Below are 25,720 nucleotides of genomic sequence, written 5' to 3'. Positions count from 1 at the left end.
GGCACATGCACTTCGCTTGAATATTTTTAACATATTTTACTGGGTAATTTACTTTATAGAATAAAACACATGTTAATGGATCATTATTGATTAATTAAAAATATAATGTAACACTGACGGATCATTGTTTGCTATATAATTGGAAGGCTACTTTACAGTAGTTTAAACTTTAAATAAACTTTGACTCGTTGAGTTCAATTTCTGAGTGTTTTTTTGATTGTGTATTTATATTTGACTTAACTTTAAGAAAAAATGTTAGCTGTATTATTCCACTACTAGTCTTTTCTCAAGGTTTATCATATGAGTCTATACTTCTGCAAGTAGATAATACCTTATTTTGCATGCGCACACAAACTTCTGAATAATCGTATGTTATAAAATGATGATAAATTTGATCTTTATTTCACAGTTCTTCTTATTTTAAATATTGGATCCATACCCAAGTCCTTATGTACTTTAAAATCAAAAGGCGACTACAAAACAAGTAACACTACAAAGAACAGTATTAGCCAATTGAACGCTCTTAGGTCAATTTAGATAAATGACTATGACCTCAATGACGTTTTAATGATAGAGATACGTCACAGATTAAAACATGACTTCTTTCAAAGACCTGGCCTAGCTCCAGCCTAATGCTGCAGCCAAATACTCAACAGAGGACACGCTGTGTAGTACACATGTTTGCATTTGCTTTGAATGTTTATCTTCATGTTTTAGTGTGTGTATTCGTAGCTTAATTGTGGGAATAATTCCTCCTCCATATCACTGAAGCTGAAATAAAGTGAAACTGGATTTAAGTTTAAGTCACTTCTCAGGTCAGGTTTACCATCTCTTTAATCCCATTGTTTGTCATCAGGAGCCACTTATATAAGTGAACATCAGACTTCTTTCTAGGGAGGATTTTTGAGGTGGCTCAAATTAGCCTCCTGAGTGAAGCCCTCCAAACTCATTTAATGTATAAGACATTGTAAGTGCATTAGCCTAATCCCTCCACACTGTGTGACAACGCTCCAGGCATTTCAGCAAACCCGCGCATGCAGAGAGAAGCAGGCTGAAGATGGAGCTGCACTCATTGACTCTGACCTGAGATGAAGATACTGAAGAACAGATAGTCTATCGGGGGACTTGTCGAGGACAATGTGGAGATTCAGCGTGCTTGTGTGGACATCATGGTTGCTTTTTGCAGGTAATGTTTGGATAAAGTGTACGTATGTATTTTGCTAGAAGAGATTACAGTTATTAGCCAAATGTTATAATTTATTTTAATTGATAAAGCTTAAGGTATTTTGTTTAAAATTTTGTATTTTCTGATTGTCATCTAGAGAAGGCAAATTAGTGATAAAAAAAACATTAAAATACTTATAACTATAACCTTTGTTTATATAGCACGAGATAAAGCTCAGAGTGCTTTACAAAAATGTATAAAAATGCAACACATTCAAACTACTGTAAAATGATAATCCAATTAAACAATTTTTTTAAAGTATTTTGAATTACAAAAAAGCAAACCAGTTAGTGTAATAACAAAAGAAAACAAAATAGTAAACAATAAATAATAATAGTAATAATAATATTTATTTATTTTAGCCAAAATTAGCCACAAAACAAAATGGAAATACCATTGAGTCTGTTGGACAGCATTCATTAGACTACACACTCTAAAGTGTTTACATTTTAAATGTATTCAAACTTAAGATTAGGGTTATCTTTTTTCTGTAGGTGAATGTATCTCACACAGATATGTTAATGTGTGCTTAACCTTATTGACTCTCATGTTTAAAACACCCATGCTGTCTAATTTTTTCAAGGAATTCTTCACCCCCAACTGACCATGTGTATATCCATAGCTCACCCTTTGTCACCTTGAATTCTTGAAGAAAACGCTGTTTCCCTCTCATTCCTCGATGGTAAAACAAGAATTTAAAAACTGAGAAAGGTCTGAATGAATGGAAGTAAATGGGGGCTGCAAAACTACATCAAAACAGCTGATTTCCAGCTCTCACATAGCTCATGCAGTGTAAGCCAAGTCCCATTTATCCAATAGTATTTTCAGTACTTCACAAACACATCTATTATCACTAAAACTGCACTATTTAAACACTTCGGCTTTTTCCGAACTTGCACAGACAAGCAGCGTACCTGCGTTAGCATGACACTGATTATGTGGAAGCGTTAAACACATTTCCCATTAACTTCAAATTATCAAGACTTCTCAATTGTATTGTCCTTTGTTCAGCATGGAGGCATGGAACGGTATTTTATTCAAGAAGTCTTGGAAACACTGGGTGAGAAATGTAGATAAAAAATATAATCTAAGAAGTAATATTGTATTTCATCTGTCCCTCCAGGCACTTTCTCCGAAGACGACCTCAGCGGCTGTGAAAAGCAGTTATGCCAAAACGGCGGTCTGTGTGAGAGCCATGATGGCGCTTTCAGGTGCCTTTGCTCCCAACAGAGCCAAAACGGGCGCCTGTACGGGGGAGAAAACTGCACAACCTCACTTTTAGGCTGTGATGACAACCAGTGTGAGAACAGAGGAATATGCTCTCCTTTACTTGTCGATGGTGAGCATACTTACACGTGCATCTGCCTTGCTGGCTTTACGGGTCCTAAATGCCAGACAACCAGCGTCTTCTCATTCGAGACGCAAGGCTACATTTACGTAAAGACTCAGCTCCTAGACCCAGAAGATCCTCTAAATGTGACGTTCAGCTTCAGGACGGACAGACCCTTCGGCACCATCCTGCAGCACAGAGTGGACAACCTTCTCCTCAGCATTGAGCTAACGGATGGGCATCTTGGCCTCCATAGTCTCAAGGGTCAAGGGTCCAGCACTCTGGTTCAGGAGCTCCCGGAGTATTTGTCCAACAACAAGTGGCACATGGTTGGAGCATCATTGGGTGTTGCAGTCAGCATGATTAAGCTGCTCTGCACTGAAGAAAGTTGCACCAGAGACTTCAACTCGGAAGTCCAGCTTCTGGAGCCAGCGTCAGCTCTCCCCGAGCCAGGATCAGTCCGTCACAGCCTCTTCATAGGAGCAGTCAGAGGGAACTGGAGTTCAGGCGGGGAAGCCGATGAAGAACACTACCCACCTGTTTTTCTGGGCTGCTTCAGAGATGTGCTTGTGGACTCACATCTGGTGTTGCCGGCTACAGTGCCAGAAGGTTCAGATGCCCAGGTAAACGTCACTGAAGGGTGCAGCGACAGAGACAGGTGCGATGACAGCCCGTGTCAGAACCGAGGGCGCTGCGTGAGCCAAGTGTGGAGGAGCTACACCTGTGAGTGCTTCAGGCCTTATGAGGGGAACGACTGTGCAGAGGGTAAGACGCAGAGGATTCTACTAAGTACTGCACTTTAATACAAATATTTTACACTTAGAGTATTTCAAAACTTCTTCTCTACTACATCACAGAGGATAATATTGTGCCTTTCACTACACTACATTTATCTGACAGCTGTGGTTGAATGTTGGTGATGAATTGAAGGATGTAGTGTTCCTTTTGAGGAAATAGCTCTACTCTTTAAGCTAAGTAGAGCCTCTTGAAACAGCTAAAATATAGCTGTTTTTCCGAGAAATGTAACATACTTTATTTATCAGATCAGATCAGAAATCCTTTATCAGTCTCGCAACATTACAACAGCAGATAGTGCAGATAAAGTGAGGGGGGGGAAATAAAGATGGTTAAGTATGCACACATTATCAATAACACAATAAGTAAGAAACAAAGTAGCAAATATGTACACCATGGTAAAAAAAAGCAGCAGTATGTTTGTTTTTAAGAAAAAGTGACCATATTAATTAAAGCGCTAGCTGTTACTGTAAGCAAATTGCATAAAAATAAACGTGAAATTGCAGGACGGTATACTGCACAAAGTTTTATATTTACAGACACAGTTATTGCACATCAGGGGTATTCCAGTCTATGAGCGTGGAGGTCTACCAGGGATGTAGGGGTTGTACATATCCCTGGGGAAACTCTGTTGTGACAGTTGTTCATTTTAATATGATATATAAATATATTGGTAAAGGTAAGAATGTGCAAAAAAAATGATAATAAAAGCATTTAAAAAGAAAGAAGTTAAAGTAAATTGTCCAAGAAAAGATCAATAACATATTATTTAAATATTTAAATAAACAAAAATGAACAACAGTAAAAGTAATCAATGAAATACATAATATAGAATACCAAAGCACTGACAGGGGAAAAAAATGTGCACAGTTAATACTTTCATAGTTTAGATTCATTTAGCTATTTATTGTATTCATTAGGGTTTTTAATACACAGGTCAAGTCAAGTTCAACGTCAGTGAAATAAATCTCAATGGTTAACTGTCTGGGGAGTCACCCAGCAGGATTTTAAAATTAGTCATTAGACTTTAAAGGAGCTTACAGTGCCAGTAGAAATAGCCCCGTGTTTAGCCACACACCTGGGCCAAGGATTAAGAAAACGTGGGTTTCAGTTGCTCACCTGACTGGACTTGACTTTGACAAATCAGTGAGTCGCATTGAATCGTTTTGTTGGTTAGTTTATTAGCAGTTTCTTCTTTTCCATGAATGTAGGGCACTTGTCATTGTCATATCTGTGCTAGGAAAAGTCAGATGTTACCCATCTGTCAAAACCAAGTAGCAATGTACAGTTCTTTCTGACCACCAGCAGGGGGCAACTCCAATGGTTGCAAAAAGAGCTCTGAATTAAATAGAAGTCTATGAGAGAATGACCCTATGGCAGTCTTGTCTTGTATTACATTTGTTTATGAGTTTATGGTTTTAATCAATAACTTTACGTTTTATTCTCTCCAAAAACCAAGATGGTGACAGCTAACGTGCCAAACTTGTAAAAGATGGTCCATAAAAACCAATAGGTGACCACACGGGGACTACACCCACTTCTATACAGTCATACATTTTGTAACATCAATCCTCTTATGTGACCTGCATAAAGAAAGCAATCAGGCATATTGTCCATTTTCACACTATTCCTTTCAGATTACTCTTCAACAGGTAGGGTTTAGGTTAGACTCTCATGCCCTATTCTCTCTCTTCCATGTACCCATGCAGAGTATGTCACAGCAAGGTTTGGCAACCAAGACATGGAGGGTTATGCTTCCTTCTCATTGGATGACGAGCCAGCGGATTCTGTGACCATATCCATGTTCCTTCGCACCAGACGGTCCAGCGGCCTGCTCCTCATCATGGCCAACAGCACAAGCCAGTACCTCCGCCTGTGGCTGGTAGAAGGAAAGATCAAAGTTCAGGTCAACAACTTTGAGACACTCGTTGGTAAGACTGTGGTCAATGACGGACATTTCCATCTGGTGACTGTGAAGCTGAATGGATCAGCCGCCATGTTGTTCCAGTCAGCCCACCAGATCCAGGCCTATATGCTCATCAGGCAAATCGATGCTCACGCTGGGGATCTGGTTTTTGTTGGGGGGCTTCCAGACTCAAGGGCCTCAGCCTCCTTTGGTGGCTACTTTAAGGGATGCATCCAGGATCTGAGGATTAACAACAAGCGCACTCAGTTCTATCCCATTGCAACTCCAGTGGAATCTTACATCCTGGAGCAACTTGTCAACGTTGCACAAGGATGCAGCAGTGACAATGCCTGTGCAGTGAGTGAAACCATGCTGTCATGTCTTTAGTGAGCTAAGGCTCAATTATCATTCCTTATCCGTACTGATATTGACTTTAGACACTGTTACATTTACAACGTGATTGATTTGGGTTGTTTTCTCTCCATTAGGTCAACCCTTGTCTCAACGGAGGAGTGTGTTACTCCATGTGGGACGACTTCATCTGCAACTGTCCGCCTAGCACTTCCGGGCGGCGCTGTGAGGAGGTCAAATGGTGCGAGCTGTTTCCCTGCCCCTTCCCTGCTGTTTGTCAACCCCGCTCTCAGGGCTTCGAGTGTAAGTGACCTGACTTGAGATCCTAAAGTCTTGCTATTCCTGTCTTATAAAGAACATTGCCCTTTAAAGGCATGGGATAATGAGGCCTCGGAGACTTTGAGTTTTGCCAAGGAATGGGATCTATGATAGGGATCGTAAAGTGTTTACAGTCAACCGAATGTATAAGAACACCGGTGAGAAAATCATAAAACATGTGAATGTTTTGTTTTTCTTGACAATTTTAATGGTATTTTTGCAGGGCATCTGCACTGCGTGGTCTCGCTGGTGCAGATGCTGATTAATTACACAGTGACTGAGTTCAGAAGGGAACAGAGTTGAGACAGGGATCTTGGATAGGATAAAACGCGGTAATCCTTGGTCAGATTATGTCTGCTGCCACATGCATGTGGAAGTTCACGATGACAAGTCTTCCTGGAGATGTCACATGTTAACACTAAAGAGAAAAGGAGGTAATATATATCTGTATAGCCCCCCCATCAAAGCCAAACCATTAGGTGTTTTTTACTGCATTCATATGTATTAAGTTAAATAGAGAATAGCATTACATACAGCTTTTGGAAGTCTTGTTCCTCTGTTTGTTAGAAGATTATCTGATGTTGCATTAGATGACACAATTGGCTTTTTTAATACATTTTATTTTGTACGTTTGGTAAGATAAGTTCTACTAACAACCGTATAAATGTATAAAATATTACTAAATAAATAGATGGTAAAGAAAATACATCAATCAATAATTATAGTTTTGATAATGTTCTCCAGGACCAATAAAGAGTATGCAGTAAGTAATTTCTTATTTCTGGTCCGAATTCCAATCTTTGTATAGTTATTATTTTAGGCACTCAAAAATGTTAACGTGCTTTATAATAATAACAAATAATTCAAAGCGTTTTTTAATTACTTATAAGGTGATAATTTTACATCATTGTTAATGACAGTAACAATGCACTAAAATGTGATTAGAAGTTAGTATATATGGTCATTTACTTAACATATAATCACATTAATGCCTCATAACAGAGTCTACAATTCATTATAAAATATTAAAATGTATTACAACAATTTGAATTATACTATATTATATATCATTTATATTATCCTTGTGAAAGAAATTACTGACCAATGAGTGACAAGCAATTATGAAGTATTATTATACATGACATTATGAAATACAATGTATATGGATACTGCTCACAACTATATTCATACAGAGCTTTAAGTCGGTTATAACGCATCATAAGTGTGAATATGATGCAATATCGCATAGAAAGTGTAATCAAAATGTCAGTTAATTGAATCTTTATTTTCTCACCCTCAGGTTTGTCTAACGTAACATTCCGTGTTGAAAGCAGTGTTTTGCAATACCGGAGCAACGGGAAGATTAAGCGCAACCTCGACAGTTTCTCCATCAGCTTCCGCACAAGAGAGTCCACTGCCACCTTACTGCATGCACATAAGGACTCACACCAGCTGACAGTCTCCCTGCTGGACTCTCATGTGGTCATGGAGCTCCAGGCTGGGACAAAAGACTCCAACAAGGTGACCGTACGAAGCGAGGGTCCGATCAGTGATGGAAAGTGGCACACTGTGGATATCAGCCTGGAGAACAAGACCCTCCCAACATCAAGATGGATCATGGTTGTTGATGGAGACAACACCGAGCAAAGCATGTCCAGAACAGCACCTGGGGACCTGGATTTTCTTAAGGAGGGATCATTTATCTTCCTAGGGGGGTTAAGCTCTGAGGCCAGGGTTAACATGTCTGGCTGCATAGCTCTTGTGGAGATCGGAGGCCTTCTTCTGCCTTTCCACCTGGAAACGGAGTTCATCGTCCCCAGACCTCAGCAGGAGCAGTTTACGATGATAGGCTCTGATGTTGCCCCAAATTATGGCTGCTGGGGAGCTGAAGTGTGTTCACCCAACCCCTGTCACAATCACGGTGTGTGTAAGGACCTGTTTAACCTGCACCACTGCATATGTTCCTCCGAGTGGACGGGTCCACTGTGTGAAAAGCAAACAGACTCCTGCATCTCCAGCCCCTGCATTAACGGACACTGCATCAACCTAGAGGAGGGTATCGAGTGTGTGTGTGAAGTGGGGTACAGCGGCAAACAGTGTGACCTGGAAGCTGATATGTGTGAAAACAACAATTGCAGCGACGGAGCCACGTGCCTCAAAGGTTTCAGGAGCTACGGGTGCCTTTGCCCTCTGGGTATTACGGGTCAACACTGCAAGTGAGTTCTTGCAGTTTATAAGGCACACCTGTGATACGTAATGAGTTGTATTGATTTATAGTTTGCTACATTTACCTAAACTCAACTACACTTCCGAGGCAAATATTGTACTTTTCACACCACCACATGTTTACAACAATCATATTTTTCTACACATGATATGATATCTTTTTTTAGTAGCTCAATTTGGCTCAACTTCATTCTAATTCCAACATTAATTGGAATGACAGAAAATGTATATTCTCTAAATACTATGATGCTGCTTAACTGATAATACTACTTTTAATTTAATACATTTTTAATTAAGGACTTTTACTTTTAATGGAGTTTTACAAAACCATTGTATTACTACAGAAGTAAAGAATGGAAATACTTTTTTACCACTAATAATAAACAAACTGGTTTCTTACAGCGAGAAAATTCCAGAAATCCCATGGTACATTGAGACTCATCCGTAAGTGGTTTTACGTAAACACATTCCATAAGTGTTCATAAATGAGTAAATATGCAGTGCTGCAGGACTGACTCCTAACACCTTGAAATGAGTTGATGCACAGTGAAGTCAATATGTTGCTGTTAAGATTCCAGATATTTGGGTAAAACTAGCTAACTAGATTTTATCGTTTTGTTCTACGAATAAATATGAGTCAGTCTTGTGACATTTTGAAGCTTCTATCTGTCTTAACAGAGGGGGGTTGCTAACAAGTGGTTAAATGAGGCTTCAGAGGTTTTGTGGGGTACATTAAACCTTATTAAGCCGTACACTTGGAAAGACGTTAGCTAACGTTAGCTTTTTACTTTAGCAATTTACACTTTGAAAAACCTTAAAAATTGTATTAATTACTGATTTATCTTAACTTATATTATCTTACTGAACATTTCACTTTTCTTAAATCCAATGGATACAAACATTTTATATTTTAGGTGATTCAGGGTGATGCTAACTTTGTTAGCTTATAAAAAAACACGACTCCCTGCAGCACAACACTCACAATGCCAAACTGAAGGGCGTTGACATTTGTTATTGTGCTCTTTAATGAAGAATTCCTCAGTTACCTGTTTCTACATGTACTGGTACAAAATGGGACTACAACTGCTTTAATGGAGGGAGCTGCTCTGAAGCGGACAGCTGTTACTGTATGCCTGGTTTCGTAGGACAGTGGTAAGACATGCATTATGATCTCTCATCCTCTTTGCTCCCTGTATGTTGTAACAACTGGCGTCTCGCCCTTGGGTGCCTCTTGGCCTAACATTAAGTCGAAAGGATTAGCAGATTTTAATTTTGACATTTTGTTTTGATTAAAAAGATCATTCAATTAAATGAAATATGCAAATGAAACTTCCTCACATCACAATCTTGTGACCTGATGTTTTACATATGGTGCCATTATAAAATTATAAATCTCTAAGAATAAGGGGGAATGGAAATAAAGGGGGATAATCACTGTTTTAAAATGTGTATATGTTTTTATTGCATGTAAAATACATTTTTTAATGTATGTTAAAAAATGTATTTTCTTATGTCTTATTATTGTTATTTAAATTATTCCTCTTTTTATTTCAATATTTATTTTACTAATCTTGTACAGTTTTGTTGTTTGTTAAACTTAATCATTTTCACCACTTATGAATGTTGCATCCCTACATGGGTTTAAATACAGAGCCCCCTTTTGGGAAAATTAAAAGCTCAGTTATCAGGTCCTTCGGAAAAACTTTTCAAAAATTCTCACCACATTGTTTTTGCTCTAATACCCTTTTGTCCTCATGTTTCCTTCCAGGTGTGAGAAGGACGTCGATGAATGTGCCTCAGGCCCGTGTATGAACGGCGGCTTCTGTGTTAATTACCTGAACAGTTTCGAGTGTGTGTGTGATATGAATTACTCAGGGATACACTGCCAAATTGACATCAGCGACTTTTACCTGTACCTCTTCCTGGGCCTGTGGCAGAACATCTTCCAGCTGGTGTCCTACCTTGTGATGCGACTCGATGATGAGCCAGAAATCGAGTGGGGGTTTGTCTTCAACGATTAGGCACCTGATTGTCTTTAATGATAACACTAGGAACATTGAAGTCCATTCGAGAAGGCCCTTTTATGCTTTTTGGGGTGTTCCCTTTCATGTAGTGTGTTATAGATTGTCTGCAAAGGCTAAAATCCTACCCCCCCCCCCCCCCCTGCTGAAATGATTCCATTGAACTCCTTTGTTTACTTCAGGAACATACTGACATCACTATGTATCAATCGCGCTTCTATTGGCTAAAGCTCCAACACATTGGATGTGATAGCCTAAGTGGCCGGACATCTCTAAGCGGTTCACCAATCACAACAGAGCCAGCCAACTAACCAATCAGAGCAGAATGCTCTCTGGTTTTAGACAGAGGGTGAAAAGAGGTGCTGCAGCACAGGCGATATGAGAGAAATAAAGAGCTTTTTGAACATTGAAGCATTGGGACATGTCACAGTACAGACATTAAATACAATGTGATCCTGAAAATGAGCAGAATAGAGCCCCTTTACACAATTTAGTACCCAACAATCACTGGTTATCAGGAATCTGCACACAGCACTTCACCCATTGTATGATGCTTTATACTAAAAGGGATTATGTTTTTGTAAGTAGTTAGAGGGACAGTTCACACCAAAATACCAAAGATATATACGTTTACTCTTACCTGTAGTACTATTAATATGGCAAAAATAAAAATAGTTCCTACATAGGTTAGCATGAGTAACTGGGTCTTGATTTCTGGAAAGAGACATTGATTTCTACTTTACCAAATGTATTTTTGTTGTTGCTTTGAGAATCACAGGAACACTGCCACCAAATTATCAGACATATCAACGGCAGTTATATCCAACACATGACAATTCACACGACAACAATATCAACTCATTAATACCACTGTTAATAGGGAAAATATGTATTTTTGAACAGACGAGTCCTTTAAAACTCATGAATATGTTTGTGATCCCAGCTCTATTCAAGAATGTGAGAATCATTTGAGTAAACATGCTATGTGTATATCTGCATTTTATTGTATCTAGCGTACTGATTAGGGCAGTAATAGAAACATGTCTGTTGTGAACAGATTTATCTTGTAATGAATATTACATATTGCGCCATATACTAATTCAAATATATTATTTACTCATTTAATCTGGTTCTCATACTGAAAACCTAACATTAGTTTGTATTGTGCCTTAAATATCCACTTTTCTCTTGAGCACTACTGTCAGTGTATGAATTCTGACAGGGAGATGTACGCAGTTATAATCACTGGATATAAAACAAATACTCTTAGGTATGTATTGTTTTTTGTGTATTTATGAATAAATATGTTCCCTGCGTTCACGCAAGCGGTGCACACAGACTGTACAAATAATAAAATACATTTTGTGAAATGTTTCAAAATTGTGCTTTATTTGAAACTTTATGAACCTTTTATTTCTATTATTCCAACAAACATTTGAATGAATAAAATACATATCCTCCATTCAGTCATCTGTGTCTAACGGCTGAAAGAGGCATCATTACAACTATAAAGTGTACAGAATCTTAATCAGAAAACACACTTTTATTAGATAAGATCCTCTGACAGGCCGACACTAAGGCTCTGTTGGTGCAGTGTATATGTGTAAACTCCAATCCAAGGTCTAACAGCACTTGAAATACCTTTCTTCTTGAACAACATGCCTACATAAATATTGATCACATAAATACAGCAATCATAAAAACATGACGACAATCACAGCGCTGAAGGGCTGTAAAACGGACGGCCCCCAAAGTGAGGGCTGTTTATTTCCTACCCTTTCCAGATATTATCAGTGATACCCACGAGTCGACTGTACGAAAGTGGTCAACCCTGTTCATGGAGCGCACAGTCGCAGAGCTCCTTGTAGATCCTCTTGCGTATCTTTGGTATGTCCTTCTGTGAAAACTGGAGAGGTTTTTCCAGAGCGAGGCGTCTAGAGTACTGTGAAGGAGAATTAGAAATGAGTTCAATACCACAATTAGGAAAGTAATGTAGTATATTCAAATAAATAATTAGGATGTTTTGGAGAGGGGGGTTTGTATTATCCATAGTCAGGAGAAAGCGTCACCACCTAACCTGTGGAACCAAAGCAATGAACTGTGGTGGCTGGGGGCCACACAGAAGACTTTAGCCAACTAATAGAAAGACCCATTAAAAAAAATAGATCAGTTTGAGTGTACGCTACATTTAGGATATTTTCACTGCGTTACCCTGCAATCACCTAGCAACTGAAGCTGTTATATCCATCAAAGATATCTTCAGTTACCAGCAACATATGTGACCTGCTAGTCTACTGCTGCTTTAATTGGTCAGTTAGATTGGATACTGTGAGATCTGTGTGAATCCAAACTAACCATTTGTCACAATAACTCAAAACAAGAAACCAATAAAGGCAGCAATAGACTACAAAATGCTGTGTTTTATCAAAGTCAAAATACAGTTTTTAGAAATGGGAGTTTGGTGGCTTAGAAGAGCATAGATAGACGTAATAGCTTCAGTTCCTGGTCGGGAAAATAGCCGGTATAGCTGTCTAAAGGCAAAGTAATATAGTGAAATATTCTCCATACAGTGTACACTTGATTTATTTTAGGTGGCTAACATACCTTTTGTTGCTGCCCCCTCTACATCAGGACATTGCTTAGTGTAGGATCCAAAATGCTTTTCAGTCCGAAGAAATTATTTAAATTTTTGCTGTTATTTTAGATTTCTGACATTTGTATTTATTTATCACTTCTGGAATCGGAGGATGAAACCCTCTTTATCATCTACATACATGCACACAGCAGAGCACAAACAGTGAAATTGGTCCTCTGCATTTAACCCATCCTAGTACTAGGAGCAGTGGGGAGCTATTGTGCAGCACCCGGGGAGCAATGGGGAGGGGGGATTGGAGGTGTCCGGTGCCTTGCTCAAGGGCACCACAGCAGGGCCTAGGAGGTGAACTGGGACCTCTCCAAGTAGCAGTCCACTTTCCATATTTCAAGTCTGTTTGGGGACTTGAACCAGCGACCCTACGATTCCCAGTCCAAGTCCCTACTGACTGACTACTGGCTGGACTTCTGGTGTTTGTCACATGGCTGTGGTTTGTTTGTATTTAGTCCACCTGTTATTTGCCATCAATTACTATGTCACAGAGGGTGAGCTGACATTTCCTGTTGACCATTTGGTCTTCTTTAAGTTATTGATTCAAATGAGTTATTTAACATCGTTAAAGCTATAACTTCAGGAAAGGATTCTATTAATTGAGCGTGTCAAAGTCATGAGCCTACTGTTCATTCGTAGTTTTCTCGCTACACTAAAGCTTCCTGTTGATAGGTCTTACTGTTTCTCCAAAGTGGGGGTGTGCCGTCCACCATCTACTATGGATAAAAACCCCAAACTTCAAACTATCCACACTATCTATTTTGGCCTAAAAAGCATGCTCGTACCTCCAATACAAAAACTCCGCAGTCATTTTCATTGGTCTGCTGTGGGATTATCTGTAAAAGGACAGCAGGGGGAGACAAGACATCACATCAACTCGGTTTTAGGATATTTATGAGATTAGCTTTTGTAGTTTATCAGTACTTGTATTATCATTATTAACAACCTAACACCATCAAAGGAACATACCTCATCGTACGACACAGCCCAACCACTTTCAAACTCAGTTTGCTTCCTCTCCCTTGCTTCCACCATCAAGTATTTCAGGATGTTCTAAAATAAGCAAAGCATAATGAAACACTTTAAAAGAGGATAAGCAACTGAGTTTTTATGAAGATTGTTAGACAAGAACCATGAGATTACCCTTGCGACCTTCTGCAGTGAGTTGCCCTGAGAGTCGTAAAGGCAGATCTTTTTTTTGCCGATGTCGGCCGTCACCAGACACCAGTGAACCTCCAGGTGGATGGGCACCAAAAGCAAGCTCTTTGAAAACAATTCCACCTGCGCAAGAGAGATCAAAGCCACTGATTTATCTTCATTTCGTTTCATAATATTTTCATCATGCAGACTTTAAAGTTGTTTTCCTCACCTGCTTCGTCCATCTCTTAACACCGTCATATCCTTTAGTCATGAGCTGCCGGTGGAAGAAGCTGTTGAGGAAATGGACCTAAGATTTGGGATGAAAAGACGATATAAAATTGGAAACTACAATAATTGAATACTGTGGATATAATGTGTGTTTATTCTCGTCAGAGATTCAAGCAAAGTGCGTAAGCTATATAAGAAAAGGGCCTGAGTATTAACTAACTAAAGGATCATTACAGCATTTCAGGAAAGACCCTTTAATTTACTGGTTTCCTGATGGTGATGATAAGCCTTCAAAAAGTCACAGCTTTGTCCCTTTGAACGTCAAACTTTGTGTATATCCAATGGACTTCAAACAAACTACAAAACGACCAACTTTTGGACTTTGGACTTCTTCAAGCCAGGAGGGCTATCGCTTTTTGTTGGAAAAATGTTGATGCCCCAACACCGGATATTTGGATAAAGGAACTTTCGGGTGGTGTTGGTCTAGAAAGAATGACACATCGCTAATGGCAAGCTGAAGGACTTTGTTCAGCTCTGGGGATTTAATTTACTTTATATGCATGTTATTTAGCACTAGTGCAAGTAAAGTGTGCATGTTTGTGTGTATGCAAGTGTGAAGTACTTGTTTGTTTGTTCCAATATAAGAAAAAATGCCGATAAACATATTGTGGACACAGATTTCAACCAAAAAAATAGTCCCAAATTTAACCTAGTAAAACAATAACTATATATAGTAAATAACTTTATATAAACTGTTAATAGGTGAGCTTTACAGGTGCTGCTTGGCAGATATTGTTACATTTGGACAGAGCCAAGCCAGCCTTATCTTTATGCTAAGCTAATGGGCAGCTAGCTTCATTTAGCGCACAGACATGAGTCATATCAATCGTCTCATCCAACTTTCTGGATGAATTCATCATACCATAACTTATTTTAATACTGGACATATTTTAAAACACTTGGCAGGTAAAAACGTCACCAGCTGGTGATTATATTTAGAAAAGGATAAAACGTAGGTAGAATTTACCTTGTGGTGCGCAGATTCCATAATCAACTCTCCATACATGTTCATGACCTTAAGGGGAGACAAAACGTAGTTACAGTCATCTTGAACATTCATTTTTCTCTTCTCTAAAAGGTGTTGGTGTGTGAGAAGCTGACCTGGTCGTTGAGCCAGTTCTGATCCGCCAGTGTGGACAAGTCCTCCAGGGTCAGTGTGTGTTTCTTGTAGAGCACCTGGAAGCAGGGGACGGGCTTCTTAAACATTAAAGCTTGGTATTTGGTCACTTCTTGGAAGACTATGTTTTTCCTGCACAGAGAAAAAAAACAAGATACAATCGGTCCTGAGAAGTCGTTATAGATTCCACTTCTAAAGACCCTGTAACAAAGAAGGTAATTCTATGCCACTAGGGGTCTATCAATCAAAATACTAACAAAAAACAGTTTGGTTATCGAAGTCAGCTAGTCCCAGTTAGGAATAGGATTCCATCAGTGTTCAGGAGGTATTTATCAGGAGACGAATCATCCATAGAAGTCTCATTGTTTCTGAAATAAACTAATAAAACTGTTTAAAAAACTGAATAAAGAAGTTTCACACTCAATTCAGTGTTTACACAGCAGACACATGGAGAGGCGCTTGTCCATCTTGTTTCTTTGATAACTCAACTTAAGTTAATAATAAGGGTTTTCCTGGTGGACTCAGAACAGAGGAGATATAAGCTAATAGATAACAGGCAAAGACTTTAAAATATATTGAAGAATGTGGCTTAAGACTGGATGAGTACTCAACTGATGAAAGCTTCAGGCAGATACAGTGGGGCAAAAAAGTATTTAGTCAGCCACCAATTGTGCAAGTTCTCCCATTTAAAAAGATGAGAGAGGCCTGTAATTTTTATCACAGGTATACCTCAACTATGAGAGACAAAATGAGAAAGAAAATCCAGGAAATCACATTGTAGGATTTTTAATGAATTAATTGGTAAATTCCTCGGTACAATAAGTATTTGGTCACCTACAAACAAGCAAGATTTCTGGCTCTCACAGACCTGTAACTTCTTCTTTAAGAGGCTCCTCTGTCCTCCACTCGTTACCTGTATTAATGGCACCTTTTTGAACTCGTTATCAGTATAAAAGACACCTGTCCACAACCTCAAACAGTCATACTCCAAACTCCACTATGGCCAAGACCAAAGAGCTGTCAAAGGAGACCAGAGACTAAATTGTAGACCTGCACCAGGCTGGGAAAACTGAATCTGCAATAGGTAAGCAGCTTGGTGTGAAGAAATCAACTGTGGGAGCAATTATTAGAAAATGGAAGACATACAAGACCACTGCTAATCTCCCTCGATCTGGGGCTCCACGCAAGATCTCACCCCGTGGGGTCAAAATGATCCCAAGAACGGTGAGCAAAAATCCCAGAACCTCACGGGGGGACCTAGTGAATGACCTGCAGAGAGCTGGGACCAAAGTAACAGAGGCTACCATCAGTAACACACTACGCCGCCAGGGACTTAAATCCTGCAGTTCCAGACGTGTCCCCCTGCTTAAGCCAGTACATGTCCAGGCCCGTCTGAAGTTTGCTAGAGGGCATTTGGATGATCCAGAAGAGGACTGGGAGAATGTCATATGGTCAGATGAAACCAAATTAGAACTTTTTTGTAAAAACTCAACTCGTCGTGTTTGGAGGAGAAAGAATGCAGAGTTGCATCCAAAGAACACCATACCTACTGTGAAGCATGGGGGTGGAAACATCATGCTTTGGGGCTGTTTTTCTGCAAAGGGACCAGGACGACTGATCCGTGTAAAGGAAAGAATGAATGGGGCCATGTATCGTGAGATTTTGAGTGAACACCTCCTTCCATCAGCAAGGGCACTGAAGATGAAGCGTGGCTGGGTCTTTCAGCATGACAATGATCCCAAACACACCGCCAGGGCAACGAAGGAGTGGCTTCGTAAGAAGCATTTCAAGGTCCTGGAGTGGCCTAGCCAGTCTCCAGATCTCAACCCCATAGAAAATCTTTGGAGGGAGTTGAAAGAGACCACTTCAGCATAAACATTTTCTCTGGTTTTATTATTTATAGGTATGTCTTTGAGTTAAATTATTATTATTGTATTCTATAAACTACTGACAATTTTTTCTCTGTGTTGGAATTCAGCAGACACTGGAATGGCTGCCACACATGTAAAGATAAAGATTTAAGAATTATTTGGAGTGGTCTCTTCATTTTTTCCGCAGCTGTATATAATATATTATGCCAAAAATGAATAATATTGCAACTCAAAAAGTACTACTGTCAGGTCAATAGATTTCCATCCAACAAGCAGACAGAATCAAACGATTCAGAGCCATTTAAGAAAGTTAGATTCAGATTTTCTCACAAAGCTTTACCTGCCGCTGAAATCCGTGTTGAACTTCCTCTTCAGATGTCTCAACACGTCTCTCTTTTGTAACGGGATGAAACTACCATATATTCCATAGAAGTCCTCAAGAAATTCTAGAGAAACAGGGAAACATAGTCGTCTTAAAAAGCTGCTATAAACTGAACATGTAAACTACAAGTATTGATTAAAGTAAATATGAAAGTGGTATACCTTGGATGTCTTTTGCTAGCAGTCTGACGTCAGTTGGAGAACACTTACTGCTGATGCCTTTATTCGTGTGTCTGGTCAGAAACTGGTTCTGACCTGGAGCCACAGAAGTCAAATGATGTGGACTCGATGGGACGCCAACCTCTATCCTTCGAGCAGGAACCATTGTCCTTTCTCTTTTCAAATGTGTAGTCAACCCACATGCATCAGTGTCTGTATTCAACACAGGTTCTATAGGTTGAGGAAGTTTTAAAGGGTCTGTAAAGAGTTGTACCAAAGTTTCTGTTTTCTGAGACAGCAAAGTTTGACTCATGTGACCCTCAGAAACATTCAGGTCCTCGACTTGGTTCTGTAACGTTTTTGAAGGACTGACAGATTCACAAAGCGACAGCAGGCAATTTCTGGCCGTTTCCTCTGAACCTCCACTATCACACCCAAGAGCCGATGATGTGACTGACTCTTCGAGCTTTGGTGTGTGATCGGTTGGGCTTTTGTTTTCCTGTGGCTGTGTCTTCACACTGAGTAAAGGGTTGGAGGTGATCCTGTGAGCTCTTATCTTTTTTAAGAAAAACCCAAGACAGCATTTCTCCCTCCGCCTCCTCCACATCCAGAGCTGTAATTTAGAGTACACGTGTTTCTTGGCTTGTCTGGAAAGATGAGAGACTCCCTTGACTAAAGACAGGAATCCCTTTTTTCTCTTGAGGCATTTTGCTTTGCTCCGCAAGCCGCGTGTTCGCTGCATCTGGGAGGGATTGATCAGACTGAAAGACAGAGGTTCACACGAGTGTGTGGAGCTGCTGGTATCCAGTCATATGCAACACTGCTGAGGTACTGACTAAGCCATGGTTCACCGTCGCTTCAAGACGGATTCAGATTGAGATCCCTGCTCTTCTGATACTTCAAGTCCTCATCCACACCATGACAGCTCCCTCAGATGTGCTTCCAGTAGCGTCTCAGGTAGAATATCAGCTGCAATACAGAATGAACATGTTATTATAGAAGGTTTCACATGTGTTATCTCTGACTTGTGATCAGGTTTATCGATATGCATGAAGGTAAAGGCTGGGTAATGTAGAAGGCTTTTAGCTGCACTGCTCTCACTAGTGTTGCACGGTGCACCGGTACTAGAAAGGTATCGCGATACCCTGCCGTTAAAAACGGAACGATTCCCCCATTTCATTAGTACTGGTATGTGGGAGCCGGGTGTGGTTAGAGCGCTGGCTGCTGGGGTGAGGGGAGTGGCTCGGCCGGAGACCAGACAGCTGATCGGAATCAGGTAATCAGGCATTTAATATAAAGCATGTTGGTAACCTGGTTCTGGTCTGTCTTGCAGTAGGCTGGGTCCTGGGAAGACGACACAGCCCGTCCTGAAAGTACCGCGGAGCTGTCTGTTGTGTGCACATTTCGTAAGAAATAAACGCTATTGTTTTTGCCCAACCCCGAACGCTTCCGTCTCTTGCCTTTCACCGGAGCCATCCCGTTCACATGGTACTTTAAGAATGACGTTGTTTTAATAAGAGCCGTATTTCCTGTGTGTGTTAAGCGCTCTGCTTCCACTCCCTGCAGTCATGCCTGCAGTGCCTCCCCTCTCTCATGCATGCTCTAGCTGTCATATCATGTGACAAAACGAGAGCGTGGCTGCAAGTGTGAGTGCTATTGCCGATGTGCCTCGGCTTGTTGACAAAAAAGACACAAGAAATGAAATTTGGAAATCTTTTGGTTACATCTCTGCTGACGGAGAACACGCAGCTCTACATGATCACCGCTGCAGCTCCGCCCGCTACATCTCGAACTTGCTAAACTAGTTATAAATATGTTTATTCTTCACTGTCGGGTCTCTCATTACTGGACCACTGAGCTGCGTGAGACGGATACGACTGGCTGTCAGGAGAGGGAGAGAGGGAGAGGGGAAATGAGAGTACACCGTTTATTTGTGTTATTATCCAAAGCTAATGTACACTTTTGAATAATGTAGTTCATCTACTATATGTACTTTGTTTGACAGATTTTTTTTTCTCCAGGTTTAAAATAAAGCACAATAATGACATTTAGGACGGTTTCCCTTTTTTTAAGAAAAGTACCGAAAAAGTATCGAAATCGCAATTCTTGACTTGGTTTCGGTATCGAAACACACACTCACATCCGACAGTCTGACGCAATCACCACATTCAAATCCCAACTAAAAACCCTCTGCTCTCCATCATCGGTTCCCTCTGGATAACCTGTCCCCATCATTTGTCTCCACTTTGATTGTCTCCTCCATGATCTCCTGTTTAGGTTTTTATCATGTTCAGTTGCTTTAACTCTTAGAATATTTAACACATTTTAAGGGGTCTTGGGTGTCAGGAAAGGTACCTTAAATAAAATGTATTATTATTATTATTATTATTATTATTATTATTTACATAGGCAGTGGTGAAATCTATCTACCTTAATTTACTTCCTGCTTTGTATTTGTAACAATTTTGCAAAAAACATTTGTATGATGACACGGGTTATGATACAATACATTGTGTTGCTATAAGCAAGCTGGCATGGTATATAAAGAGTAAAGAATGCTTTAAAAAGTGGAAAATAAAATAACTATAATAAATATGAACAGTAAGATCTGCATTTGTTTCTATCACAGTAACATAAAACATCATAGCAGTGCTTTTTTGCAATTTGAACCAAAAGTCAGAAAAACATGGTTTAAAGGTACATGTGCAGGTCAACCTTTGATAGTGTTTCTGAAAATAAATACAGTACCACAAAACATAATACTGCAGTCCTCAAGTGAATGACCATTTTCTTACACCACTGGTTACTTTGGAAATACTCTAATATACTAATTTCAGTTTCATACTGTAGCTTTTAAGGAAGCAAAAACTGTAGTTTTTTACTGCAACACATGTATTAAGTAGCTGTCTTTACCCAACACATACAGCATATACAGACCCGGAAAAAACTGAGAGACCACTTTAACATTATCCTTTTCTCTTGTTTTATTATTAATAGGTATGTCTTTGAGTTGAATGTCTTTTTTTATTTTATTCTATTGTATTCTATAAACTAATGACAACATTTCTCTGTGTTGGAATTCATCAGACACTGGAATGGCATATGCCATACATGTAGAGATAAAGATTTAAGAAACATTTGGAGTGGTCTCTTAATTTTTTCGGAGCTGTATATCAAATCAATCAAATCATATAATGTGATATATAATACTGACAGAGAGTATGCTGCATTGTAAGAACTTTTCCTTTGAGTGCATTTTTTGCTGATAAAAGGGAAGGAATAAAGGATCTTTGCTTTACAGGTTGGTATACAGTTGCACTGCTACATTTATTATTGTTGGATACAGCTACTACGGAACATCGTTTGCAGAATTTGACACCACACAAGGCACAGGTTTCACTGTCCGGTGTGGTTTGTTCTTGACATGAGGAATCTTAAAGCAAATACAGTTGCTAAAGTAGCTAACACAGCTAGGTTTACGGACACAACAAATGGCGAGCCACTAGCTAAACATGCTGCCTTACCGTTACTGCCTCATGAGCCTCACTTAAGCTCTGGAGTAGGATGAATTAATGTCTGTAAAGAGCTACTTGTTGGTGAATGGATGCAGTTTTATTTTTACGCCAAAAAATGTGCTGTTTCACCCTATAAACATACAGCGCACTTCTAGCCTGTGTTTACAATCTAGTCCACATTGATAGTCGCGTGTGCAATGCGTCGCTCCAGTGTCGACCAATCAACGGCTTCCTTTTCTTCTTCTCTTGCTTTGTTGGCGGATCAAAAACACTTTCACAAACCTACCGCCACCTATTGTACAATACTGTGAAACTTCATGTCATTTTATAACTTGACCTATGGATTTTTTCTGTTACATGGTTTCCCTTTTTTTGTAATTCTTCTCATCAACCTTGAGTCAAGTAGAAAATGCCTTCCTGGTAGCTCTTAGTCTGTTCACAGCAATCACAGCAGATTCATGTATTGCCTATTTGTCATTTAACTGTTATCTTTGTGTTCTATATGTTTCAATGAAAAAGGATATGTTCCACAATTTATTCAATTCAAGTTTCGCAGCTTGGTACTTTGCCATTTCCCACGTACACACATAGTGGCATTTAATCCTGTGTGATCCAAACTAAGACTAGTATTGATTTTGTCTTTGCTTCTGATAATTTCTTAACAGTTCTTTGGTATGACTCACTTCTGAAGTGGGAGAAACCCTCTTACTTTCTTAGTGTAGTTTGTTGTAAGATGATTAGCACACAAATGCCCTTTAAACCATTTTAGATAATGTTGAACTGATGGATATAAAACCCTTGTGTTGGCACTTCAAACAATCTGTGTGCATTGGAGATAACTGTTTTAACTATTCCTCAGTTACATACTTGTTTTATCTCCTACTTCATAATTTGTCATTCATTTTCTGTTCTAGGATACCCATGTCCATCTTTATTTCTGGAAAAAGGGGGAACTCTAACCGCAATGGATCTGGTGAACTCTAAGGCCTCCATTCCCCTATTCCTTGTTCTTTCTTCTACCCTTGGAAATTGGAATGTTCCTAATAAAACTGTTACATTTCTTGGTTCCTTTTAACCTGACCCAGCATGCAACTCAGAGTTTCTCCCTTCATAACTCCAGTTGGTTTTTCTTGCTTAATCGGGGTTGACCTGTCGTAACTTCTGTCTGTTTTTTAAAACTGGGGCCGTGCCAGCAGCCATTTGTAGGTAATACACTGTCTATCGATAAGTACCTCACACAACCCCATTCCAAAACATCCGAACTATCTTTTCAAAATGTATAAGCCCAAAGTCCAAGGCTTGCATAGGATGTGGATGAATACATCCTTGGAGCAGCTACACCCAACCAGCTTTGTCTATCCTAGAGTGTAGACCCCTTGTGCAAACGTCCCAACACAGAGCAAATATGTGGGTGGTGGCAGCAAGCGTCCCTCAACTATGTTCCTCTTGTGGTCATTGAACAAGTCATTGAGTCCTTGCTGACTGCTGGTTACACAATAAGTCTGAACATGAATCTCTTCGAACATTTCATATGATATTTGATTCACAAAACATTGGTGTTGAATCTGTGCAGCCTGCAAATGGAAATCCCAGATAGTGTGCAATGTTTCTACATGTCTCTCCATAATGAACCATGAATGACTTGAACTCAGACATGCACGACCCGGGCAGACTTTGGCAGCTTTCATTTGTTTTGGCACCGATCCTAAAACAGTGGACGATCCACGTGTGACGCAGGAGTCAGGAGGAAAGATCATGGTGTTTAACTTGGCTCTGTTTTCCGATTTAAGTACAGGATATATACTCTGCAGGCTACACAAGCTTCTTCTCTCCTTCTAATCCTCATCTTCACGACTGCTCTGATATTTCTTGATTGCATCTCTCAAATAAAAATGAATACCCTTGGTGTCACTCTGGTCCTGGGGCTACTGTTAGGGGTTTGGGCTCAGACCAATATAGAGCGACCTCAGTGCGACTCCCCTGAGGCAGAGGAAGCTGCTCTGGTGGCTCAGGATTACCTCAACGCCGAGCACACTCAAGGCTACAAGTTTGCACTGAACAGAATCGAGGACATCAAGATTTATACTAAGGTAAGTCAGCAGGTGGAGATTGTGTGCAAGTCAGGAAGCTTAGAGTGTGTGTAAGTCAGCAGGTTTCAAGCTTGCATTAATCAGCAGGTGTACAGTTTGTAAGTCAGCGGGTTTAGAGTGAGTCAGCAGGTGTAGTTTTTGTATAAGTCAGTAGGTGCAGAGTGTGTGTAAATCAGCAGGTGCAAAAATATCTATACAGATAGTTATGCTTAAAAGCAGGTAGTAAAATTCCATGGGAAAGTGCATAATCAAGATAAAGTGAAACATTAACTACGAAGTACACATTATGGTGAGTATACCTTTAATGACTGCCATTCTTTTCATAATTTGTCCCCCCCACCTAAACAGTGCAAAATGTACAATTCAACTATGCTCTATTCTTTTTATGCCCATACGCGGAATACCATGCCCAGTATGGGAGCTCGACTCTGGCTGTGGGAACAATAAGGCAATGTCTCTATCTCTGTGTCCCCCTCTTTCAACACTGCTTTTATCAATGAAAGCCCTCCCTGGCCCATAAATAACTTTAAACAAATAATATTCGTTTTTTTTCCTTCCAAAGCCTGATGGAGACAAAACATACAAGTTGGAAGTTGAACTGCTGGAGACAGACTGCCATGTCCTGGATCCCACACCTCTTGTGAACTGCACCGTGAGGCCTAAAATGATGACGGTGAGGCATAACTACACAGAAGCTTTCATATTTAAGCTAAATTAATTCAACCAAATGTCATGGTTAAGATAGTATAAGGCTGTGAAATACCGATAGCCTGCTCTGCCATGTAGACTGAATCTTTGTCTCCTACCAGGCAGTAGAAGGAGACTGTGATGTGGTGCTGAAGAGGGTTGGTGGAGTTTTGACTGTCACAGCATTCAAGTGTAAAACAGAAGGTAAAACATTTCTTGATCACACTATCAACCTTGTGACACCCACATACATTCAGGAGATGCCCAAACATGTCACCCATACACAGAAAAATCTTTCTTTAATGACTTATAGAATCTACTGAGGACATTTGCTTGGGATGTTCTACCCTCCTTCCCCTAAATGATACTACCGCACTGGACTTTGTCCACAAATCTCTGGCTTCCTTCAACAATTTCAATGAAAATGTAACGTACGCTGTTTTTGAGGTTGGAAGGATGTCATCACAGGTAGGTCCAATCATGTACAGTTATTTTCCCCCCTTAAGATTTAATGGATGTTTTAATTTGTGTATCAGTACAGTAATACTTCTCAATACCTTATTTAAGGTTGTGTCTGGTGGGCTAGTACAGTAATACTTCTCAATACCTTGTTTAAGGTTGTGTCTGGTGGGCTAGTGTATTTGGCAGAATATGTTGTTGTTGAAGCTAACTGCACTGAGGACCCCTGCGTGCCCCTGAATGACGCCATGGCTGTAAGTAAACAACGCATAGAACTCTTTGAACTCTGGTTACTAAAGCACCCCTTAAAACAGCTTGGAATTAACAAAATTCCGTTAAAGATTTTCTTTTCTCCACCAGGCCCGTGGTATTTGTACCGCCAAAGGTTCTAGCATCGCTCACTCAGTGAACTGCCAGATGTTTTTAACTATGGTAACAGTGTATTTAAGTTCTCCAAATCATTTTTTATGGCCAAAAACTGTTTACTCAACAGTATAGTCCTTTTCTAAGCTAAAGTTGATGCAAATACTGTTTTCAGATGCCTGTTATAGATGCCAACGTGGTAGATGTCAACAGCACTGTAGCAGTTACCAACAGCACTTCAGCTGTAGCTCCTGCACTTCCACCGATGGTCCATGTACACACAGGCAGCCTGTCACCCAAGCTTGGTCTGAGGTACCACAAACTGACTACTCTCCATAACCCTGAGCTAAGTGGCCTCCTGTCTGCAGAATCTACAGAGTCAGACGAAGTTGTGCCTGTAGCCCCTGGAGTGGCCAACTCCACTGCACCTGCTGACGCTGGCTCAGACTCCTCAAACAGTGCTGAGGTCCCTGTTGTTGTGAAGAAGAGAGATGTACCCATTGTACCTGTTGTACCGGCCCCCGCAGTGGTTGACCCCATTGCTGTTGTGCCAGTGTGCCCAGGAAGGAAACGATTCTTTTAAGAGTTCAGGTCCTACAGACTCTATACTTGCTTCCGTCAGCCACACTGACACTAAAATTGTTTATGACTAATTCATGTTCTATGGTTGGTAGATGAAACACCAATACATCTACACATAATTCATTAGAGTAAAACAAATTCATTGCATAATGTCCCAAAATGTATGAAGACTTGTATTCGATGCTGAATAAAATTTCCCAAGTCAAAGCTTTGTTCTATTTGATCACCATTCGACCTTTAAATGTAATGAAA

General features: G+C 39.9%; 3 protein-coding genes across 4 annotated transcripts; 2 read left to right on the top strand and 1 right to left on the bottom strand.

The window, feature by feature from the left end:
- The first annotated feature begins 971 nt into the window (after positions 1 to 971).
- Positions 972 to 11,505, top strand: LOC134866510 (protein crumbs homolog 1-like). The gene is made up of 8 exons (XM_063886720.1): positions 972 to 1,186; positions 2,349 to 3,320; positions 5,060 to 5,613; positions 5,745 to 5,910; positions 7,226 to 8,141; positions 8,554 to 8,595; positions 9,184 to 9,303; positions 9,920 to 11,505. The coding sequence occupies exons 1-8, from the start codon at positions 1,138 to 1,140 to the stop codon at positions 10,170 to 10,172; spliced, it is 3,072 nt and encodes a 1,023-aa protein (XP_063742790.1). The 5' UTR covers positions 972 to 1,137; the 3' UTR covers positions 10,173 to 11,505.
- A 27-nt stretch (positions 11,506 to 11,532) lies between these two features.
- Positions 11,533 to 21,493, bottom strand: LOC134866511 (sentrin-specific protease 5-like). Of its 2 annotated transcripts, XM_063886721.1 has the most exons (10): positions 21,297 to 21,492; positions 17,776 to 18,741; positions 17,573 to 17,678; positions 15,346 to 15,493; positions 15,212 to 15,259; positions 14,186 to 14,263; positions 13,960 to 14,097; positions 13,786 to 13,869; positions 13,602 to 13,652; positions 11,533 to 12,114 (listed from the first exon to the last, which is right to left on the bottom strand). In XM_063886721.1, the coding sequence occupies exons 2-10, from the start codon at positions 18,512 to 18,514 to the stop codon at positions 11,998 to 12,000; spliced, it is 1,509 nt and encodes a 502-aa protein (XP_063742791.1). In that variant the 5' UTR covers positions 18,515 to 18,741; positions 21,297 to 21,492; the 3' UTR covers positions 11,533 to 11,997. The 2 variants fall into 2 exon arrangements, with proteins under 2 accessions (XP_063742791.1, XP_063742792.1); XM_063886722.1 differs by lacking the exons at positions 11,533 to 12,114; positions 13,602 to 13,652 and having other exon boundaries at positions 13,786 to 13,896; positions 21,297 to 21,493.
- Positions 21,494 to 23,053: 1,560 nt separating this feature from the next.
- Positions 23,054 to 25,675, top strand: ahsg2 (alpha-2-HS-glycoprotein 2). The gene is made up of 7 exons (XM_063886821.1): positions 23,054 to 23,377; positions 23,940 to 24,050; positions 24,187 to 24,268; positions 24,378 to 24,532; positions 24,682 to 24,777; positions 24,884 to 24,955; positions 25,062 to 25,675. The coding sequence occupies exons 1-7, from the start codon at positions 23,180 to 23,182 to the stop codon at positions 25,467 to 25,469; spliced, it is 1,122 nt and encodes a 373-aa protein (XP_063742891.1). The 5' UTR covers positions 23,054 to 23,179; the 3' UTR covers positions 25,470 to 25,675.
- Positions 25,676 to 25,720: the final 45 nt, after the last annotated feature.

The sequence above is a fragment of the Eleginops maclovinus genome, chromosome 6, assembly GCF_036324505.1.
Source record: "Eleginops maclovinus isolate JMC-PN-2008 ecotype Puerto Natales chromosome 6, JC_Emac_rtc_rv5, whole genome shotgun sequence".
NCBI classification, from domain to species: domain Eukaryota; kingdom Metazoa; phylum Chordata; class Actinopteri; order Perciformes; family Eleginopidae; genus Eleginops; species Eleginops maclovinus.
The sequence above is the reverse complement of the archived record's forward strand: the minus strand, read 5'-3'. Positions and strand labels throughout refer to the sequence as shown.